Source organism: Oncorhynchus nerka, linkage group LG4 (assembly GCF_034236695.1).
Source record: "Oncorhynchus nerka isolate Pitt River linkage group LG4, Oner_Uvic_2.0, whole genome shotgun sequence".
In the NCBI taxonomy this organism is placed as follows: domain Eukaryota; kingdom Metazoa; phylum Chordata; class Actinopteri; order Salmoniformes; family Salmonidae; genus Oncorhynchus; species Oncorhynchus nerka.
In genome coordinates, this window is record NC_088399.1 from 14,032,430 (window position 1) to 14,054,211 (window position 21,782).

Sequence of the window (21,782 nt, forward strand, 5' to 3'; positions counted from 1 at the left end):
TCAATCTCTCATGGCATCAACGAGAGTACCTTCTCTGTTACAGTGAAGAGTCTACAACAAAGTGAGTTCGTAGTTTATTCATATACCAAAAAGATCACCTGCACTTTTAAATAAATTATACATTTTTTGCACCTGAACCTCTGACTCCATCTCAATTGTTGCTGCTCAACACCAACTAAATAGGCTGCTGGGTCATCCATCTTTATTAACACTATAAGTGATTTTATTTGATGTACAAATGTGCTAATAAAATACAAATATCAATTGTTGAGCCTTAGAGCCTTATGTTACAACTAGTTGATAGAGTGTAATAGTGTTTCTATGCCACTGAGGGGGGCATAGACACTCAAACAGAAGCAGGAAGAGAGTTAAAGACAGCTATAACTATTAGGAAGTTCAGTCATTCTCTTTGGTTCCTTGGTCCTTGACACGCACACTGTACATTGGTACCATATAACATATGGAGACACAGAGCCAGAAATGGCTTCTCATCTCTCCCTCTCGATCATATTCCTCATCTTCTCCAGACTCTCAGGTAAGGGTAACAAGTTCTTTAGGGGGGAAATTATGTGGCAAGTGGCAGCGTGGTAGATACATATAGCTTGTCCCATGAATTAATCGTAAAATTGAGAATTATCTGATAACTTGAAAACAAACATTCTGGATAATGTAGAGAACCTTCAACTATTTATTGGTCAACACTTTGATCAACACATCGAAGCGAACAAGAGCAGAACATTCCTTGAGTGAAACTGAAGGGAAGCCACCATCTAAGCTTCCAAATGTAACAATGGAAGAAGAGGTTTAACAGGTATAACAATGGATTACAGCAATAATGGATTTACAGCATAAAATGATGGAAGAAATAGGAGCTGAAAATAAGTTATTGAAAACCATCGTGGACTCCCTAAAAGCCACTACGGCAAGGATCATCAACTAGATCCAGCTGCGGGCTGATCTTTTCTTGAGTGGATGGTCAGGGGGCCGGAACATAATTACAAATCATTTATAGACTGCAAATTGACCGCAAGATGCCGAAACAGATAACTAAAACATAATTACTTCAAACCTTGCTTACATGTGTGTACAATCATATATATCTCTATTATGCATGGTAATACTATTGAACAGATATCCAAAATTAAAAACACTTTGAGCTGATTTGCTGGTCTCTTTACAGTCTCTAAATACATTTTGTTCAGAAAAAATTGGGCGGCAAAATAAAATCAACTGCGGGTCAAATTTGGCTCGTAGGCCACCAGTTGCGGAACACTGCACTACGGAGAAGCAATGGTATGTTAATAACACAATTTTAAAAATTATTACTTAATCTGAAGTGTAGAAGTATGAAGACTAATATAGTAATAGTGACAATAAATGAGGATAAAAACGATTAGGCAACTGAGAAATAAGTCAAGGTTTTCATTAAACAATCTCAAGATGAAGGATGAACAGGTGGACACAAATTATTTTCAAAGGGCTCACAGTTTGGGTGGCAGAGGGGAGGGAAGGCACCGTCCTACTGTCAGATATTAGCTTGGCTAACCCAATACAAAATTAATAGGCTAACTCACTTCAAAATTAAGATTGCCTTGCTACAACTGGGTAGGGAGCTGAAGAACACACCGTTCTCTATTAATGAGAAATTTCCCCATGAAATAGTGGAGAGATGATATTCAGACCGTTTGCTGTGAGACTCGAAATTGGCTGTTTTACTGTGCTATCCTTTTGGCCGATGTGAATCGTAACGAATAGAATTTAAGAGGAAGAGGGTTAATAACCTGTCTAGGTTCTCTACTGAGTGGGACTATGTGATCCTATAACAATTGGTATCACTATCTTTTTAACACCATGTAAACAATAAATCTCATTCTCAAACATGCAAACGAAATATTATTGTTCCGATACACACCGGCAATTTGGGTTGGGTGTGTCAACGGGTTCTGTTAACTCTGCTAACGCACGGCTGGCTGGTTAACACTGCGTTAAATGTTACAGCCTTGTTCTAAAATGGATTCAATTCATTTTTTCCCTCATCAATCCTCACACAATATCCCATAATGACGAAGCAAAAACAGGTACTTAGAAAATGTTGCAAATGTGTTAAAAATACATAAGTACATAAGTATTCAGACCGTTCGCTATGAGACTGGAAATTGAGCTCAGGTACATTCTGTTTCCATTGATCATCCTTGATGTTACTACAACTTGATTGGGGCCCACCAGTGACCAGTTCAATTGATTAGACATGATTTGGAAAGGCACAACTTCTGACGGTGAAATATATTTCTGGCATAGGAAAAGAAACTCACCAGGGGTGATGACATTAAATAATAACAGTTTATTAAAACAGTCCAGTCCACCTAAAAAACTGGAGGCCTTTACACTTCAGTGTTGTTATCCAAAATCCATGGCACATTGAATTAAAAAGGTGTTGTTGGATATTATTCAATCTGATCAGACAGGTTTTTTACATTGACGATACATTGGAGATTGTATAAGAACAGTACCCGAAACAATATAACACAAAATATAGGAAGCGTTTAATAGAGTATGACTAGAATTTATATTAACATGCCAGGACTATTTAAATGTTGGAGAATATGTTATACAATGGGTTAGAGTTATGTATAGTAACCTTAGGTGTAAAATAATAAATAATGGCTACTTCTCAAAAAGTATTAAGCTGTCAAGAGGACTAAAACAAGGTTGTCCACTGCTGGTGTATCTATTTATTATGGCCATCAAAATGTTAGCTATTAAAATCAGATCCAACAAGAATATAGAGGGGCTAGTAATCCAGGGCTTAAAAACAAAGATGTCATTGTACGCTGATGACTCATGTTTCCTCTTCAATCTGCATTCTGGATCCCTGCACAGCCTCATAGAGAATATAGCCATTTTTACAATGATACAATGACTACAATGATAATTCAGCATTGGATTCCCCAAAAATAGTGCTTTTACATTACCGTGTAATTTACCAATAACATTGTCTGACTTGAAGTTGAGGTACTCAGTATTCATATCCCTAAAGAAATAAATTAACTCTCTAAAACAAATTTCAATATGAAGTTACAAAAAATAGACAAGATCTTGCTAGCATGGACAGGTTAAAACCTGTATTTGTGGAACAATCACCCTTATTCATTATTTAGTCGTATCCCAGTTTACGGACCTGCCTATGCTGAATGATTTGTTTTTCAAATTATATGAGCAAAAAACATTTCACTGTATTTGGAATGGCAAGCCATACAAATTTTAAATGGCTTATTTTTATAATTAATATCAGTTTGGGGGAGCTAAAATTATTAAATGTTAAAGCATTAAACTTCTCACTAAAAGCATCAGTCATACAAAAGGTGTACTTAATGCCGAACTTGTTATCAAGTAGATTAATAAGATTGCCTCACCCCTTGTTCAAAAATGTATTTTTCCCCTTTATCCAGATTAAAAACTCTCCTTATCAGTTAATTGAAAATTGAATTTTCAAAATATCACCCTTTCTAAAACAAGCCAAACAAAGCTTGCTGCAATTCCAGTTTCATCCTCCAGGAAAGACAAATATTATGGTTAACGTCAAACATGGCCCAAAAAATAATATTAACATTATTGATGGAACACAATGTTTTATTTATCTTTATTAATGATATTATGAATAAGAAAGGTAGAGTTATGTCACAAGTGCAGCTAACAAAAATATATGGAAAAGTTGGCTCTATCCAAAATTACAACCAGCTGATTGCAATAATACCACGAAAATGGAAGAGGCAAGTGGAAGGGGGAGAAGTTGGGGATTCTGATTCCATAGAACACGGTTTATGAACTGATACACAAAACAATGCTTGATTACATTTTTTAAAATTACAATTATATACAATTATTTCCACCAACAAAATGTTATGTTAATGGCACATGCAACCATCTCAGCTCTGCAGATTTTGCTGCGAAGAGAATCATTATGTCACTTATTCTGGTGTTGCCCCTATGTAGCTTTTTTATGGTCACACGTTCAGGAGTGGCTGAAAAATCATAACAGTTACCTGAAACTGACTCTACAGGTAGCACTGTTGGGAGATTTGGAAGGCCGTAGTCAATCAATCAACAATATAATAATACTCTTAGTTAAAATATTCATCATTAATTTACGATCTGTAGACACTAAGTGATTAAACAGGTATAGAATGTATGTGAAACATCAGAGCACAGTTGAAATATATATGGCACATATAAAAAATCAGAGGGTGATTTACAGAGATTTTAATGATTAATTATTAAATGTAACCTTTATTTATCTAGGAAAGACAGTTAAGAACAAATTCTTATTTACAATGACGGCCTACCCGATAGGTGGGATGGACTGAGAGCAGCTGAGGGGTGGAATTAGAAGCCCATAATCTATAATAGTTCTTACTGAAAACACTATATATACAGTTGAAGTCGAAGTTTACATAGACCGTAGCCAAATACATTTAAACTCAGTTTTTCACAATTCTTGACATTTTATCCTCGTAAAAATTCCCTGTCTTAGGTCAGTTAGGATCACCACTTTGTTTTAAGAATGTGAAATGTCAGAATAATAGCAGAGAGAATGATTTATTTAATATTGTATTTATTTCATCACATTCCCAGTGGGTCAGAAGTGTATATACACTCAATTAGCATTTGGTAGCATTGCTTTTAAATTGTTTAACTTGGGTCAAACGTTTTGGCCCATTCCTCCTGACAGAACTGGTGTAACTGAGTCAGGTTTGTAGGCCTCCTTGCTCGCACATGAATTCTGCCCACAAATTTTCTATAGGATTGAGGTCAGGGCTGTGTGATGGCCACTCCAATAATTTGTCTTTGTTGTCCTTAAGCCATTTTGCCACAACTTTGGATGTATGCTTAGGGTCATTGTCCATTTGGAAGACCCATTTGCAACCACGTTTTAACTTCCTGACTGGTGTCTTGAGATGTTACTTCAATATATCCACATAATTTTCCTACCGCATGCCATCTATTTTGTTTAGTACACCAGTCCCTCTCCAGCAAAGCACCCCCACAACATGATGCTGTCACCCAGTGCTTCACGGTTGGGATGGTGCTCTTCAGCTTGCAAGCCTCCCACTTTTTGCTCCAAACATAACGATGGTCATTATGTCCAAACAATTCTATTTTGTTTCATCAGACCAGAGGACATTTCTCCAAAAACTACGATCTTTGTCCCCATGTGCAGTTGCAAACCCTAGTCTGGCTTTTTTATGGCGGTTTTGAAACAGTGGCTTCTTCCTTGCTGAGCGGCCTTTCAAGTTATGTTGATATAGGACTCGTTTTACTGTGGATATAGATACTTTTGCATCTATTTCCTCAAGCATCTTGACAAGGTTCTTTGCTGTTGTTCTGGGATGGATTTGCACTTTTCGCACCAAAGTACGTTCATCTCTAGGAGACAGAACCCGTCTCCTTCCTGAGCGGTATGACTGCTGTCTCCACGGTGTTTATACTTGCGTACTATTGTTAGTACAGATGAACGTGGCACCTTCAGGCGTTTGGAAATTGCTCCCAATGATGAACAAGACTTGTGGAGGTCTCCAATTTTTTTTCTGAGGTCTTGGCTGATTTCTTTTGATTTTCCCATGATGTCAAGCAAAGAGGCACTGTGAAGGTAGACCTTGAAATACATCCACAGGTCCACCTCCAATTGACTCAAATGATGTCAATTAACCTATCAGAAGCTTCTAAAGCCATGGCATAATTTTCTGTAATTTTCCAAGCTGTTTAAAGGCACAGTCAACTTAGTGTATGTTAACTTCTGACCTACTGAAACTGTGATACAGTGAATTATAAGTGAAATAATCTGCCTGTAAACAATTGTTGTTAAAATTAATTGTGTCATGCACAAAGTAGATGTCCTACCCGACTTGCCAAAACTATAGTTTGTTAACAAGAAATTTGTGGAGTCAATGAAAAACAAGTTTTAATGACTCCAACCTAAGTGTATGTAAACATCCAACTGTCATGCCCTGACCTTAGTTATCTTTGTTTTCTTTATTATTTTGGTTTGGTCAGGGTGCGACAAGGGGTGGTTTGTTGTGTTTTAGCCCTTTCTAGGGTTTTTGTTTGTTTATGGGGTTGTTGACTAGTCTAGGTGTTTTGTATGTCTATGGTTATCTAGATTGGTTCTCAATTAGAGGCAGCTGTTTATCGTTGTCTCCGATTGGGAACCATATTTAGACAGCTATATTCCTTGAGAATTTCGTGGGTGATTGTCTATGTTTAGTTCCCTGTGTCAGCACTATTATTATATAGCTTCACCGTGGTTTTGTAAGTTTAAGTTTCGTCATATCATTAAAGATGTATTCTCACCTTGGTCTCATCGCTGTAACGGACGTGACACCAACTTCAACTGGTCTAGAATGTGAAAGTAACGGGAAAAAGCTGCACAACAAAGTTATTTTTGGATAGGCCAACAACCACCAAAACGTACCATGTTTCTATGAAGTGTTGAGGTCAGGTACTGGGACTGGACACATGCTGAAACTCTGAAGACAGGAGCAGTAGCTTGTCTTATCAATAACACTTCCTGTATTATGTGTGTTCTAGATTACATATCATTTTCATGCTGTGAGAATTTGCTTGAATTCCAATCTAAGGTGTTTTCTGTTGTCTCCAGGTGCTTATCGTGTGTCTGTGAAGACAGGAGGCTCCATCACCATCCCATGTCCCTATAATCTGAGATACAAAACACATGTGAAATACTTGTGTAAAGTAGATTATTTGCATAGATGCTCCCCTGATGTACATTCTAAGAGCATAAATAAGGCCTCAATCTCTCATTACATCAACAAGCAAACCTTCACTGTTACCATGACTGATCTGACGACAGAGGATTCTGGACGTTACCGATGTGTTGTGGAGATCAATGGTGGAATAGATGTCATTATAAAAAGATTCCAACTATCTGTCATTCCAGGTAAGATCTCTGCAACTCTTCCATATGATTACATGACTGGTGTTCTGGTTTCATTTACTGGTATCATTATTATTGTTCAAGTTGACATGAGGAATGTTGGTATGTCTACTTTCTGTTCTTTAACCATCATATCATCATTATGATATTTGTGGTCAGTTGTTACAAAAAAACACTTGCTCACTCAGGACCTTCTTTGGTGTCTGTACCTCTGTGTTCAGGTACTCCAGAACTCTATGTGGACCAACAGGAGGTGACTGGAGTTGAAGGAGGGAGTGTCATTGTAAATTGTTACTATAGTGTCACTGTAAATATTAAGTGGTGCAGGATTGGTGGCAGTGTCTCCTGTATGGATGGTAATTCTGGGACTATAAGTGAAACATCAGTGACCCTACAGCAGACCACTGATGCCACCAGAGGAAATGTCTTAACGGTGACTATGAGTGGACTGAAGATGGAGAACACTGGCTGGTACAGGTGTGGAGTGGGAGACCTTATGATGCCTGTTCACATCACTGTCAGACAACAAACCACCACGCAAAGTACCACCACTATGACCAGTGAGTAGAGAACAATCAGATACTGTAGAATTAAGTATTAACTTGGTTTATCCTGGCTTGTCATCTGAAACAAATTAGATTGCAACCTGATTGAAAACTTTTCTATGTACTTATTGGTGCTAATACTAAGTTAAAATCCACATATTGGGGTAAATTAAATAAGCTGGACAAGGTCATAGCTTAGCCACTGTCTTGTTACAGTTCAGTCTACCCTGTGTCTCTCTGGTACACCAGTCATAATGACATTGTTGTTTTTACCTCACAGCAACCCAAGCTCCAACCACTGAACAATCCTCTTTCTCTCCAACTGCTGAGCCTGTTCAGACTGACAACACAGTCCAAGGACCTGAGGGGGGCAAGGAGAAGGACACCATGAGGTAATTATCACTCAGACAGCTGTATTTCACACTTACTCTTCCAAATGGATGACAATAGAAATATGCAGAAAGTTAACATGTTCTGTTTTTCACACTAGAATTTAGGGCACATAAGGCCAAGACTGTTATAGGCATATACCACTTCCTCATACCTCTGTGGTTTGTATAAGTAGCAGCCTTCTATTCTTGTATGGCCAAGTGTGAAGAGCTGAACAAATGTTTCCATTTTGTCATAGCATGAGAAATATATATTTAAAAAATCTGTTTTATGGACTGTACAATAAACACAGTATCACTATCAGTTCCATAGATCTAAATGTCCTACTGATTCCTCTGGGAATGTTGGTGGTGGTGATATCTGGTGTTCTAGTCACATGGAAGATGTGGAGAAAGTATAGTAAGTATTAATTCTATAATAACTGTAATGAAAAAGTCATGTTTGATTTTGGAGATTTCAGGAGACAAATATTTTCCTTGACAACTGTTACCCTATGTTATAAACAATGAATCTTGACATATGAGGAGACTAAAAAGTATAACTCTTCTATGGTGAATTTATTCAGTATTGTTCTAGTGTATCTCAGGTCTCTAATACTGCATCTTTCTTTATTCCAGAGGACAATAAGGCCATGGACCAGACAACAAACACCTCAGTGGTAGGCTACACTCATGTTCCTCACATCGGTCTCAAGGCCTTGTGGGTAACCCACTGTCTGTGAAAAATGCAGGACATGGCCATGGACAGGACATGAACATCAGATGGACTTAAATCACAAATTAGTTCTTCAGCTATAGCTTCATGTCCATTTTAACTGTACAGTCTATAACCGTTAACTCTATATTTACAGTCAAAAATACCAAGAACTGTAGAGACGGTGTGATTTGAGTTTCGCAAAGTAGATTACAGTGTTGAGCTAATAATCTGATCTGTAGCGAGCAGCAGTTAAGGTGATGTGATTTCCTGTTTGGCTTTGCAGACACAGTAGGCCTAAGTTGCTTCACTGTGCTGTTCCTATTTGACCTGACTGATACTCTGCTGTTCCTATTTGACCTGACTGATACTGTGCTGTTCCTATTTGACCTGACTGATACTGTGCTGTTCCTATTTGACCTGACTGATACTGTGCTGTTCCTATTTGACCTGACTGATACTGTGCTGTTCCTATTTGACCTGACTGATACTGTGCTGTTCCTATTTGACCTGACTGATACTGTGCCGTTCCTATTTGACCTGACTGATACTGTGCCGTTCCTATTTGACCTGACTGATACTGTGCCGTTCCTATTTGACCTGACTGATACTGTGCCGTTCCTATTTGACCTGACTGATACTGTGCCGTTCCTATTTGACCTGACTGATACTGTGCCGTTCCTATTTGACCTGACTGATACTGTGCCGTTCCTATTTGACCTGACTGATACTGTGCCGTTCATATTTGACCTGACTGATACTGTGCCGTTCCTATTTGACCTGACTGATACTGTGCCGTTCCTATTTGACCTGACTGATACTGTGCTGTTCCTATTTGACCTGACTGATACTGTGCTGTTCCTATTTGACCTGACTGATACTGTGCTGTTCCTATTTGACCTGACTGATACTGTGCTGTTCCTATTTGACCTGACTGATACTGTGCTGTTCCTATTTGACCTGACTGATACTGTGCTGTTCCTATTTGACCTGACTGACACAGTGCTGTTTGAGAGTAAGAAAGGTCATATCTCAATGTTGTTAAAACAAATACATGCTTTATATTGTGGATTATGTAAATGTACAAAGCTATCTCATACATGTAGACTGATACGTTTTTATCATCAACCCCCTTTGTTTTTACCATCAACTGTCAGGACCCATTTCATGCCGATGATGATGGTGATGTGACATACAGCACTGTTGTTCCCAAGAGGAGGAACCAGCTAAATCTACAGACCAAGGTAAGGCTGCAATTCTGATCATAGACTGTTCTCTCTACCTCCGCATGGCAAGCGGTACCAGAGCACCAAGTCTCGGACCAAAAGGCTTCTCAAAAGCTTTCACCCCCAAGCCATAAGACTCCTGAACAGGTAATCAAATGGCTACCCGGACTATCTGTATTGTGTTTGTGTGCCCCCCCCAAACCCCTCTTTTACGCTGCTGTTACTCTGTTTATCATATCTGCACAGTCACTTTAACCATATCTACATGTACATACTACCTCAATTAGAACAACTAACTGGTGCCTTTTATATAGCCTCGTTACTGTTATTTTTCACTGTCTATTTACTGTTTTATTTCTTTACTTATCTATTCACCTAATACCTATTTTTTTTAACCTATAAATTGCAGTGTTGGTTATAGCCTGTAAGCATTTCACTAAGGTCTGCACCTGTTGTATTCAGCATTTCACTAAGGTCTGCACCTGTTGTATTCGGCGCACGTGACCAATAAACTTTGATTTGATGTTAATAAACTGAACAAGATTATAAATGCCTTATTTTACAGTTCATATAAGGAAATCAGTCAATTTAAATAAATTAATTGAGCCTAATCTATAGATTTCACATGACTGGGAATTCAGAGATACGTAAAAAAAAAAAAAAAGGTAGGGGTGTGGATCAGAACCAGTCAGTATCTGGTGTGACCACCCTTTTCCTCTTGCAGCACTACATCTCCTTCACAGAGTTGATCAGACTGTTGATTGTGGAACGATGTCCCACAAGTAACTTAATATTGGTGGGAAATAGAACTCTCTGTTGTACAGCATCCCAAACTAGCTCAATGCGTGACATGTCTCAGTATATACAGGCCATGGAAAATCTAGGACATTTTTAGCCACTAGGAAATGTGTACAGATACTTGCGACATGGGGTTGTGCATTAACATGCTGAAACATGAGGTGACGGATGAATGGCATGACAATGGGACTCAGGATCGCGCCATATCTCTGTACATTCAAATTGCCATCGATAAAATGCAATTGCGTTCGATGTCCGTAGCGTATGCCTGCCCGTACCATAAACCCACCGCCACCATGGGGCACTCTGTTCACAACTTTGACATCAGCAAATCGCACGCCGCCATGCACATGGTCAGCGGTTGTGAGGCCGGTTGAACGTCCTGCCAAATTATTTCAAACGTAATTGGACGCGGCTTATAGTAGAGAAATGAACATTCAAGTATATGGCAAGAGCTCTGGTAGTGGAGAGGGTAGTAAGTTTTAAGTTCCTCTGCATACACATCACAGACAAACTGAATTAGTCCACCCACACAGACAGCATCGTGAAGAAGGCGCAGCAGCGCCTCTTCAACCTCAGGAGGCTGAAGAAATTAGGCTCGTCACCAAAAGCACTCACAAACTTCTACAGATGCACAATCGAGAGCATCCTGCCGGGCTGTATCACCGCCTGGTACGGCAACTGCTCCGCCCACAACCGTAAGGCTCTCCAGAGGGTAGTGAGGTCTGCACAACGCATCACCGGGGGCAAACTACCTGCCCTCCAGGACACCTACACCACCCGATGTCACAGGAAGGCCATAAAGATCATCAAGGACAACAACCACCCGAGCCACTGCCTGTTCACCCCGCTATCATCCAGAAGGCGAGGTCAGTACAGGTGCATCAAAGCTGGGACCGAGAGACTGAAAAACAGCTTCTCTCTCAAGGCCATCAGACTGCCATCACTAACATTGAGTGGCTGCTGCCAACACACTGACTCAACTCCAGCCACTTTAATAATGGGAATTGATGGGAAATGATGTAAAATATATCACTAGCCACTTTAAACAATGCCACCTAATATAATGTTTACATACCCTACATTATTCATCTCATATGTATATACTGTACTCTATCATCTACTGCATCTTTATGTAATACATGTATCACTAGCCACTAGCTATACCACTTTGTTTACATACTCATCTCATATGTATATACTGCACTCAATACCATCTACTGTATCTTGCTTGCCTATGCCGCTCTACCATCACTCACTCATATATCTTTATGTACATATTCTTTATCCCCTTACACTTGTGTCTATAAGGTAGTAGTTTTGGAATTGTTAGCTAGGTTACTTGTTGGTTATTACTGCATTGTCGGAACTAGAAGCACAAGCATTTCGCTACACTCGCATTAACATCTGCTAACCGTGTGTATGTGACAAATAAAATTGGATTTGATTTGGTGGAAATTCCTGCAGTCAGTATGCCAATTGCATGCTCCCTCAAAATGAGACATCTGTGGCATTGTGTTGTGACACAACTGTACATTTTAGGGTGACCTTTTATTATTCCCAGCACAAGGTGCTCAACTTTTTGTTGGTAAGAAACATTTCTGGGATCTTCTATATTAGCTCATGAAACATGGGACCAACACTTTAAATGTTGCATTTATATTTTTCTTCAGTTGAGATTAAATTGTTTCTGTCTTGTACTGTCAGCTATGTGGCAGACCGGTGTGGTTATAGATGAAGTCACATATCAGGTTTATTGTCCCATAAGGGGAACATCAGGAAACAAACAGTCTGACATAAATAGCACCACCCACCTGCCCATAGGAGGAAGATACATGGAACTGTTTATAATTGTGATGGTCCCTGGGATGAAACTCCTCCTGAAGCCTGCAGTGAGATATTTAATCGTCTGATATCTCTGACCTGATGGGAGAAGATCAAAGCAGTGGTGGAGTTGGTGGTCTGGAGATCATGTGGTGGGCTTTACTCTGGATAGCTCCTTCATTAAGGAACCGTTTTGGAGTGTAGAGTCCAAGCAGTTTAGATGCCGTGTCGTGGATCCTTAATAGTTTATTGTGGTGTGAGACGGTGAGCATGTTGTGGTAGTAGATACATCAGTAGATGAGCAGTGGTGATGATGCACTGGTAGACTAGAAGAAGGAGTTTGGGTTTGACAGACAGGTTGATCTGATGCCTGATGACAGACGGACGTCTGTGTTATTTCAGTGGTGTGTTGATCAAAGGTGAGCTTGTGGTCTAATGTAATTCTGAGGTATTTAAATGAAGGAACCATTTCTTCAGCCTCTCTGAGGACAGGGCCACAGGTGGGGTTTTTGGGAAAGTCTATGGTTATTTATTTTGTTTAGGAGAAATTGAGATGACTTGTAAAGGGTTTTGTGGTCCATGCTTTGTCAATCATTGGTGTATAGGTTTTAGACACTGAAAATGTGTTATGCTGTAAACTGAGTGTTAATGTCTTAATGTATCTCATCCCCATTTCAGTTATTCTGCAACAAATGGTTAGTGTTTCCAAGCTGTAGCCTACACTCCATCACATTGTCCTTCACCTCTCTGCCTGTGTCCCTCTCTTCTAGGGACAACCATATGATGTGGTCTACAGCTCACTAGTCCTACACCCCACAGGTCAGTGTTGATTTATCTTCTCATTTACCTACACAGATGATGCTAATCTCTTAACAAAGAAACAAACAGACAAGACCATACATTACTACTGTATGTGTACAATACATCACTCTTTAGTAACACACTTGTTTTTATCCTCATCAAACAGAAGCTGACTACATTGTTATCATTATTTCTATAACATGCCTGTATTGTGCAACAAACTACTTTCTGTCCAGAGGGCAGGAACACAGCAGTGACTGACTGAGTGAAGATCTTGGTCCTAAAGAGCCCTTATCCTGGAAAGACAGACCATTCCCCCTCCTGTGTCACAACATGAGTCATGACCATCCATCTGCCTCCAATATGCTACTGCCCACACCTCCTAACCCACCTGTCTCCTTGTGTCCATAATCTACTGAAGACAGTCTACTGTGCTCGTATTGATTAGCCCTTTTCGATGCCCTTTTCCCTTGTAACTGATCATGATCAAATGTGTATATTAAATGTACAAAATAAATAGCTGTCGCTGAATGCAAAATGGATTGAAGTTCGTATTGGTATGTTAAAAGTAGGCTTGAACAAGTCCATAAAATGTAATAGTTTCTATTTTTTTATTGTATTTTTATTTCACCTTTACAGTGCCTTGCGAAAGTATTTGGCCCCCTTGAACTTTGCGACCTTTTGCCACATTTCAGGCTTCAAACATAAAGATATAAAACTGTATATTTTTTTGTGAAGAATCAACAACAAGTGGGACACAATCATGAAGTGGAACGACATTTATTGGATATTTAACTTTTTTAACAAATCAAAAACTGAAAAATTGGGTGTGCAATTGGCAAAGAGGTCATTGAAGCCCAGAAATTCTTGATAGATCTATCTATCTATCGCGCTGTGCAGGCTGGCAGGAGATGACCGGGCTGAAGCTGGCAGATGTCCCAATTAACGGTGATAGCCAATGCTAGTTGGCTATCACCGTTAACTGACTACTAGCTAGTAGCTGGCTAGCTTGAAGGGGGTTAAGTATAGTATAAAAAAATAGCAGATCCATACCACATTAGGTGAGGCGGGTTGCAGGAGAGTATGTTCATTCCGTAGATGGAAAAATTAGATTAAAAATATATACGAAGAAAGAAACAATATATACAAGGGACGGGACAAGACAATCAAAACATCTTGGATTGCCTAGATTATTATAATTGATGATGTATTCTCTCAGGTGAGACCCGATATTGGGAGGTCATTGTTTGCGGATGATGAAGTGCTGTGGAAGAGAGGGAGAAATATTACCCATACAGCCAGAAGAGTTCAAGAAGCGATTAGTGAAGTAGAGTAGTGGTCCCTCAGGTGGGGCATCAAGTTTTCAATTGAGAAAACACAGACTGTGTTTTTTTCTAGAGGGAAGGTTGGGGATGAAATATACTTGAAGTTGAATGGAAGGAATCTGGAGAGGGTGGGCGGGGTATAGGTTCCAGGGGGTCTGGTTTGTCACTCGAATGACATAGGTGGAGCATGGGTGGGCACGTCTGTCATCCGAACTTCCGAATACTGCCCCCTAGCCTTAAGACGTTAACAGAGTAGTTGTCAAAGGAAAGAAAATATTGAATGTGATTTGTTGCTTGTCAGGAATGGAGTGGGGGGCAGATAGAATGGTGTTGAAAAGTATATATATATATAGCGCTGTTATGGAAGTATAGCATATGGATCAGCAGCTCAGACATCTTTAAAAAAGCTAGATGTAATCCAGGCCCACGCCCCTAAGAACATATTATGGAGCATCATGGCCATATTATCGAATGGCCAAGTTTCACACATAAAAGGCGTAAAGAGTTGAACAAATCTTTCCATTTAGTCATAGCAGCACAAAAAGGATCATAAAAAATCTTTATCTTAGATGTGTTATGGATAATATTTTACAATAAACAGTCTTTCACTGTCCGTTACAAAGATCTAACAGTCCTATTGATTCCTCTGGGCAGGTTGGTGGAGGTGATAGTTGGTGTCCTAGTCACACGGAAGATGCCTACACTACCACCTTCAATGATACACACTCACTAAATACCTTGAGTGGTCAAAATCATCACCGCTGAAGCAAACTGTTAAATATACAATTCCTCTAAATATAGAAAGAATTCCCTTTACAATTCCCTTTAAAAAAATGTAATTGTATTGCACCAATTTACAGAGGAACATGTTCTAAATGTTTTAATTCTTCTCCAGATGGGAGAGAACATTCTTCTACCTGCCAAACATTGGTAAAGCAGTGCTCTTCATCCTATGCACCATTATTGATTTTGTGAAGTTCATGGCAAACTGACTCTGTGGTGAAATACAAAATTAGTAGAAACCAGACAGGTCTCACTGGTGAGACCAAGGGACAGATTTACTTCTTGCACCTGCTTTTTCAAGGATAAAACACAAAATAAGAAACTGTTCATCTGTGGTTCATTTGACCTATATGTCTTTGACCTAATTTGTAGCCACCATATGATTAGTTTCATAGTTGATCTTATTGTAATATTCTGTCTGCTTTATATGTTAAAAAAATGCATGCTTTGTAAATAAACTTTACAATCTATTAAGATATTCTTAGGAAGTTGTGTGTCTGACCAAATACAATGTGTATGAGTTGTGTGTGCTTGTAAACACCATATATGTTTAACTGTTCATGATATAGCATAATAAATGTCAACTAACAATTCAATACACATAATTTGGAAATTAGCGTGTGTTCAGCCCCTGCTAAAGGGTGGAGACCCTTCAGATGTGAATAACTATTGCCTATTTCGAAGCTACCTATCCTAGACAAAGTCTTTCAAGCCCTAGTGAACTCTCAGCTAAATAAATAGCTATTTGAGAACAACTTCCTGTGTGTGGTTCAGTCTGGTTGTAGTTGACCACAGAGAGTAATAGGATGCGGCGCGTGTCAAATTTGATTGATTGCTGACCTTATGTCCTGATGACCTGTACAGAATATGTGCCCCCACCCGCCCCCCCTGTTCGTGTGGTCATGTGTTAGAGGGTGTTTGAACTTTTGGGGCCCATGCCCCCCTCCACCCCCCAGTTTTATCTCCCTTATGGTTGTTATCTATGAAGCAGGAATGTCTGGGGCTATAGATAGCGCTGGGGCCTCAGCATTATAAATGTCCAGAACAAGCCATTTTTTAAGACCTGAATATGTGTGTGTGTGGGTGTGTGTGAGAAACAAGGAATGTGTGTGGTTGTGTGTGTGTGTTAGAAACAAGGTCCCTTGGGCATTGTGTCCATTTCAGGCTTTAAACAACAATTAAACAGCCATCTAAATAATGTTTCTCAGCCTAGTTTCCTATTGAGTTCTCTTTATATGTACAGGCACAGAGCTTCCAGATGGCTCCAGCCTAAGGATTTTCAGTGCATGTACACACGGGAGATTAGAACCCCAAAGAAAAGATCCTAAAGGTACTTTCAGATTCAGGTTTATCATGACAGCCGCTTTATGAAAGGCCTTTACTTATGGCTAAACAGCTTCTACACAGCTTATTAATTAATGCTGTGGGATGAAATTATGTGTTTCTAGGAGGGCTTAAACAAATATACAGTGAAACAAACATGGCCACTTTACACACATTTTTATTGACTTTTAAAAAGACCACAGTAACATGACAGAATTTGTGCAAAGGCAACGAAATCTGCTAGGGGATATTAAATGTACAACAGTAGTATTCTGTAACAAGCAATACGTGTTAAACATAAGGGACATGCAATCATGACAGGCTCTTTATGAAAGGCCTTTAACTATGGCTAAACAGTTTTCCACACATCATTCATTAATGATGTGGGCATACCCAGGATTTACAGGCAGGACGTTTGATCTACACAGGGAGGGAAAACTTACGGAGTTATGATGGAGCGGGCAAGCGTCTTTGAGTTGGTGAATTCGAAACGAATAATGGTCTTGTAGCTCCCTTCAGTAACCACGAGCACAACCGTTCCATGATTTTAACTGGCGGCTTTATTCAGTAGTTTCAGTGAGAATTATCCCCTTCAGTGAGAACTATAAAGTAAATTAAAAATACAGTTAAGCACACTCTTACAACATTATCTTAGGAGTGACTTATTAGCTTGGTATAACTCTGAAGTGCTTACATACATAACAGTTTAACCGGCGTTATAACGGGTTCAGATTAAACACATGAATAAAGGAAAAAATACCTCATTGGCTGCTTATTACAGAAGGGAGAGTCCCCTACAACTCATCCAGAACGCCGCAGCCCGTCTGGTGTTCAACCTTCCCAAGCGTGGGCCGCGCCGGAGATGCCCAACTCGGAGAGGGTGGAGAGGAGGATCTGATGGTTCACAGTATCGAAGGCAGCCGATAGGTCTAGAAGGATGAGAGCAGAGGAGAGAGAGTTAGCTTTAGCAGTGCGGAGCGCCTCCGTGATACAGAGAAGAGCAGTCTCAGTTGAATGACTAGTCTTGAAACCTGACTGATTTGGATCAAGAAGGTCATTCTGAGAGAGATAGCGGGAGAGCTGGCCAAGGACGGCACGTTCAAGGGTTTTGGAGAGAAAAGAAAGAAGGGATACTGGTCTGTAGTTGTTGACATCGGAGGGATCGAGTGTAGGTTTTTTCAGAAGGGGTGCAACTCTCGCTCTCTTGAAGACGGAAGGGACGTAGCCAGCGGTCAGGGATGAGTTGATGAGCGAGGTGAGGTAAGGGAGAAGGTCTCCGGAAATGGTCTGGAGAAGAGAGGAGGGATAGGGTCAAGCGGGCAGGTTGTTGGGCGGCCGGCCGTCACAAGACGCGAGATTTCATCTGGAGAGAGAGGGGAGAAAGAGGTCAGAGCACAGGGTAGGGCAATGTGAGCAGAACCAGCGGTGTCGTTTGACTTAGCAAACGAGGATCGGATGTCGTCGACCTTCTTTTTCAAAATGGTTGACGAAGTCATCTGCAGAGAGGGAGGAGGGGGAGGGGGATTCAGGAGGGAGGAGAAGGTGGCAAAGAGCTTCCTAGGGTTAGAGGCAGATGCTTGGAATTTAGAGTGGTAGAAAGTGGCTTTAGCAGCAGCGACAGAAGAGGAAAATGTAGAGAGGAGGGAGTGAAAGGATGCCAGGTCCGCAGGGAGGCGAGTTTTCCTCCATTTCCGCTCGGCTGCCCGGAGCCCTGTTCTGTGAGCTCGCAATGAGTCGTCGAGCCACGGAGCGGGAGGGGAGGACCGAGCCGGCCTGGAGGATAGGGGACATAGAGAGTCAAAGGATGCAGAAAGGGAGGAGAGGAGGGTTGAGGAGGCAGAATCAGGAGATAGGTTGGAGAAGGTTTGAGCAGAGGGAAGAGATGATAGGATGGAAGAGGAGAGAGTAGCGGGGGAGAGAGAGCGAAGGTTGGGACGGCGCGATACCATCCGAGTAGGGGCAGTGTGGGAAGTGTTGGATGAGAGCGAGAGGGAAAAGGATACAAGGTAGTGGTCGGAGACTTGGAGGGGAGTTGCAATGAGGTTAGTGGAAGAACAGCATCTAGTAAAGATGAGGTCGAGCGTATTGCCTGCCTTGTGAGTAGGGGGAAGGTGAGAGGGAGAGGTCAAAAGAGGAGAGGAGTGGAAAGAAGGAGGCAGAGAGGAATGAGTCAAAGGTAGACGTGGGGAGGTTAAAGTCTCCCAGAACTGTGAGAGGTGAGCCGTCCTCAGGAAAGGAGCTTATCAAGGCATCAAGCTCATTGATGAACTCTCCGAGGGAACCTGGAGGGCGATAAATGATAAGGATGTTAAGCTTGAAAGGGCTGGTAACTGTGACAGCATGGAATTCAAAGGAGGCGATAGACAGATGGGTAAGGGGAGAAAGAGAGAATGACCACTTGGGAGAGATGAGGATCCCGGTGCCACCACCCCGCTGACCAGAAGCTCTCGGGGTGTGCGAGAACACGTGGGCGGACGAAGAGAGAGCAGTAGGAGTAGCAGTGTTATCTGTGGTGATCCATGTTTCCGTCAGTGCCAAGAAGTCGAGGGACTGGAGGGAGGCATAGGCTGAGATGAACTCTGCCTTGTTGGCCGCAGATCGGCAGTTCCAGAGGCTACCGGAGACCTGGAACTCCACGTGGGTCGTGCGCGCTGGGACCACCAGATTAGGGTGGCCGCGGCCACGCGGTGTGGAGCGTTTGTATGGTCTGTGCAGAGAGGAGAGAACAGGGATAGACAGACACATAGTTGACAGGCTACAGAAGAGGCTACGCTAATGCAAAGGAGATTGGAATGACAAGTGGACTACACGTCTCAAATGTTCAGAAAGTTGAGCTTACGTAGCAAGAATCTTATTGACTAAAATGATTAAAAATGATACAGTACTGCTGAAGTAGGCTAGCTGGCTAGTGGCTAGCTGGCAGTGGCTGCGTACATAGTTGCTCCCCTGTTATACGCACAGACTCTACTAAGATAAGGCCTCCATCTCTGATGACATCAACCAGCTAACCATCACTGTGACCATGACTGATCTGGGGACAGAGGACTCTGGATGTTACTGGTGTGCTGTGGAGATAAATGGTGGACCAGATGTCAGGACACGATTGTTCCACCTATCTGTCATTCCAGGTAAGATCTCTGCAACTCTTCCATATGATTACATGACTGATGTTCTGGTTACATTTACTGGTATCACTATTATTGTTCAAGTTGACATGAGGAATGTTGGTATATGTCTACTTTCTGTTCTCTATCCATCATATCATCATTATGATATTTGTGGTCAGTTGTTCCAAAAAAACACTTGATCACTCAGGACCTTCCTTGGATGTTAGTTTTTAAATATAATTTTTACTTTTATTTATTCATGGGAACCCATTGAGACCAGGGTCTCATTTACAACATTAAAGTCCTAAACTGCCCTAGAGGCACCCGAGTCAAGTTGTAGGGAGCTCTGCAGGATATTCCCAAAATTAAAGGCACTAAAACTGAAGGCGGATTTACCTAGATTGGTGCGTACTAGTGGAACCTTGAGAGTTAACCATCTGTGTAAATGGTTTCTCATATTAGAACATTTTAACAGTGAAGTGAGGTAGGTTGGACCCTTGTGTAGTAGATATTTGTAAACAAAATGGGAGTAGTGAAGTGATCTACAGGACCTTAATGAGGACCAGCTAACCTTTTGATACAGGATGTGGTGATGCATATTTAAACTGTCACCTGTGACAAAGCGAAGGGAGCGAAGGTAGACGGCATCCAAAGGTTGAAGAGTAGTAGCTGCTGCATTCTGGTAAATGGTGTCACCATAGTCAAGAACTAGCAGGAAGGTTGACTGTAGAATCTGCTTCCTGCTGTTTAGGGAGAGGCATAATCTATTTCTGTAAATGAAGCCCACTTTAAATCTCAGCTTCTTAATAACTAGCTCATCAGTATGTTTTTAAAAATGTTAATTTATTGTCAATCTAAAAGCTCAGATTCATCTGTGTTCAGGTACTCCAGAACTCTATGTGGACCAACAGGAAGTGACTGGAGATGAAGGGGGGAGTGTCATTGTAAATTGTTACTATAGTAACACTGGAAATATGAACTGGTGTAGGATTGGCAGTGTCTCCTGTGTGTGGACAATTTCTGGGACTCCAGATGGAACATTAGTGACCCTACAGCAGACCACTGGTGTCACCAGAAGAAATGTCTTAATGGTGACTATGAGTGGACTGAAGATGGAGAACACTGGCTGGTACAGGTGTGGAGTGGGAGACCTTACAATGCCTGTTCACATCACTGTCAGACAACAAACCACCACACAAAGTACCACCACTATGACCAGTGAGTAGAGAACAATCAGATACTGTAAAATGAAGTATTAAGTTGGTTTTATCCAGTCTTGCTGGTTTATCATCTAAAACAAATTGGACTGTAACCTTATTAAAAGCTTTTGGGAATAATTAGTGGTCCTACCATTGGTTTGAACTCAACAAAATAAAAAGTCAAAATTCACACATTGGGTAAATTAAATAAGCTGGACAAGGTCTTAGCTTAGCCACAATGTGTTGTTACACCAGTCATAATACCATTGTTGTTTTCACCTCACAGTAACCCAAGCTCCAACCACTGAACAATCCTCTTTCTCTCCAACTGCTGAGCCTGTTCAGACTGACAACACAGTCCAAGGACCTGAGGGGGGCAAGGAGAAGGTCGCCATGAGGTAATTATCACTCATTCAGCTGTATTTAACACTTACTGTTCCAACTGGAAGACAATACAAATATGAAGGTAACATTTTCTGGTTTTCTCACTACAGTTTAGGGAACAAAATCACCCTCCTTATATGTTTTCACACCGTGTATAGGCCAAGACACTTATAGAGACATTTACCACTTCCTCATATCTCTGTGGTTTGCTGAAGTAGCAGCATTCTATTCTATTGTCAAGTTTCACACATAAAAGATGTGAAGAGCTGAACAAATGTTTCCATTTCGTCATAGCAGCACAAACAAATAAATGTATCTGTGATGTTTTCAGAGAATTCATTTTACATTATACAGACTTTCTGTCACGATGTTCGTAATAATGATGGTCAGACCAAGGCGCAGTGTATGTTGAGTTCCACATCATTTTAATTA

General features: G+C 40.8%; 1 protein-coding gene and 1 pseudogene across 2 annotated transcripts; both read left to right on the forward strand.

Annotated features, from left to right (window-relative positions):
- The first annotated feature begins 424 nt into the window (after positions 1-424).
- On the forward strand, positions 425-13,769 carry LOC115128845 (polymeric immunoglobulin receptor-like). 2 transcript variants are annotated; one of them, XM_029658971.1, is made up of 10 exons: positions 425-535; positions 6,656-6,955; positions 7,174-7,205; positions 7,350-7,512; positions 7,778-7,889; positions 8,192-8,286; positions 8,505-8,545; positions 9,738-9,824; positions 13,199-13,247; positions 13,466-13,769. In XM_029658971.1, exons 1-10 carry the CDS (start codon positions 481-483, stop codon positions 13,492-13,494), a joined length of 963 nt encoding a protein of 320 aa, XP_029514831.1. In that variant the 5' UTR covers positions 425-480; the 3' UTR covers positions 13,495-13,769. The 2 variants fall into 2 exon arrangements, with proteins under 2 accessions (XP_029514831.1, XP_029514830.1); XM_029658970.1 differs by having other exon boundaries at positions 7,174-7,512.
- A 665-nt stretch (positions 13,770-14,434) lies between these two features.
- Positions 14,435-20,993, forward strand: LOC115117141 (polymeric immunoglobulin receptor-like; annotated as a pseudogene).
- The last annotated feature ends 789 nt before the right edge of the window (positions 20,994-21,782 follow it).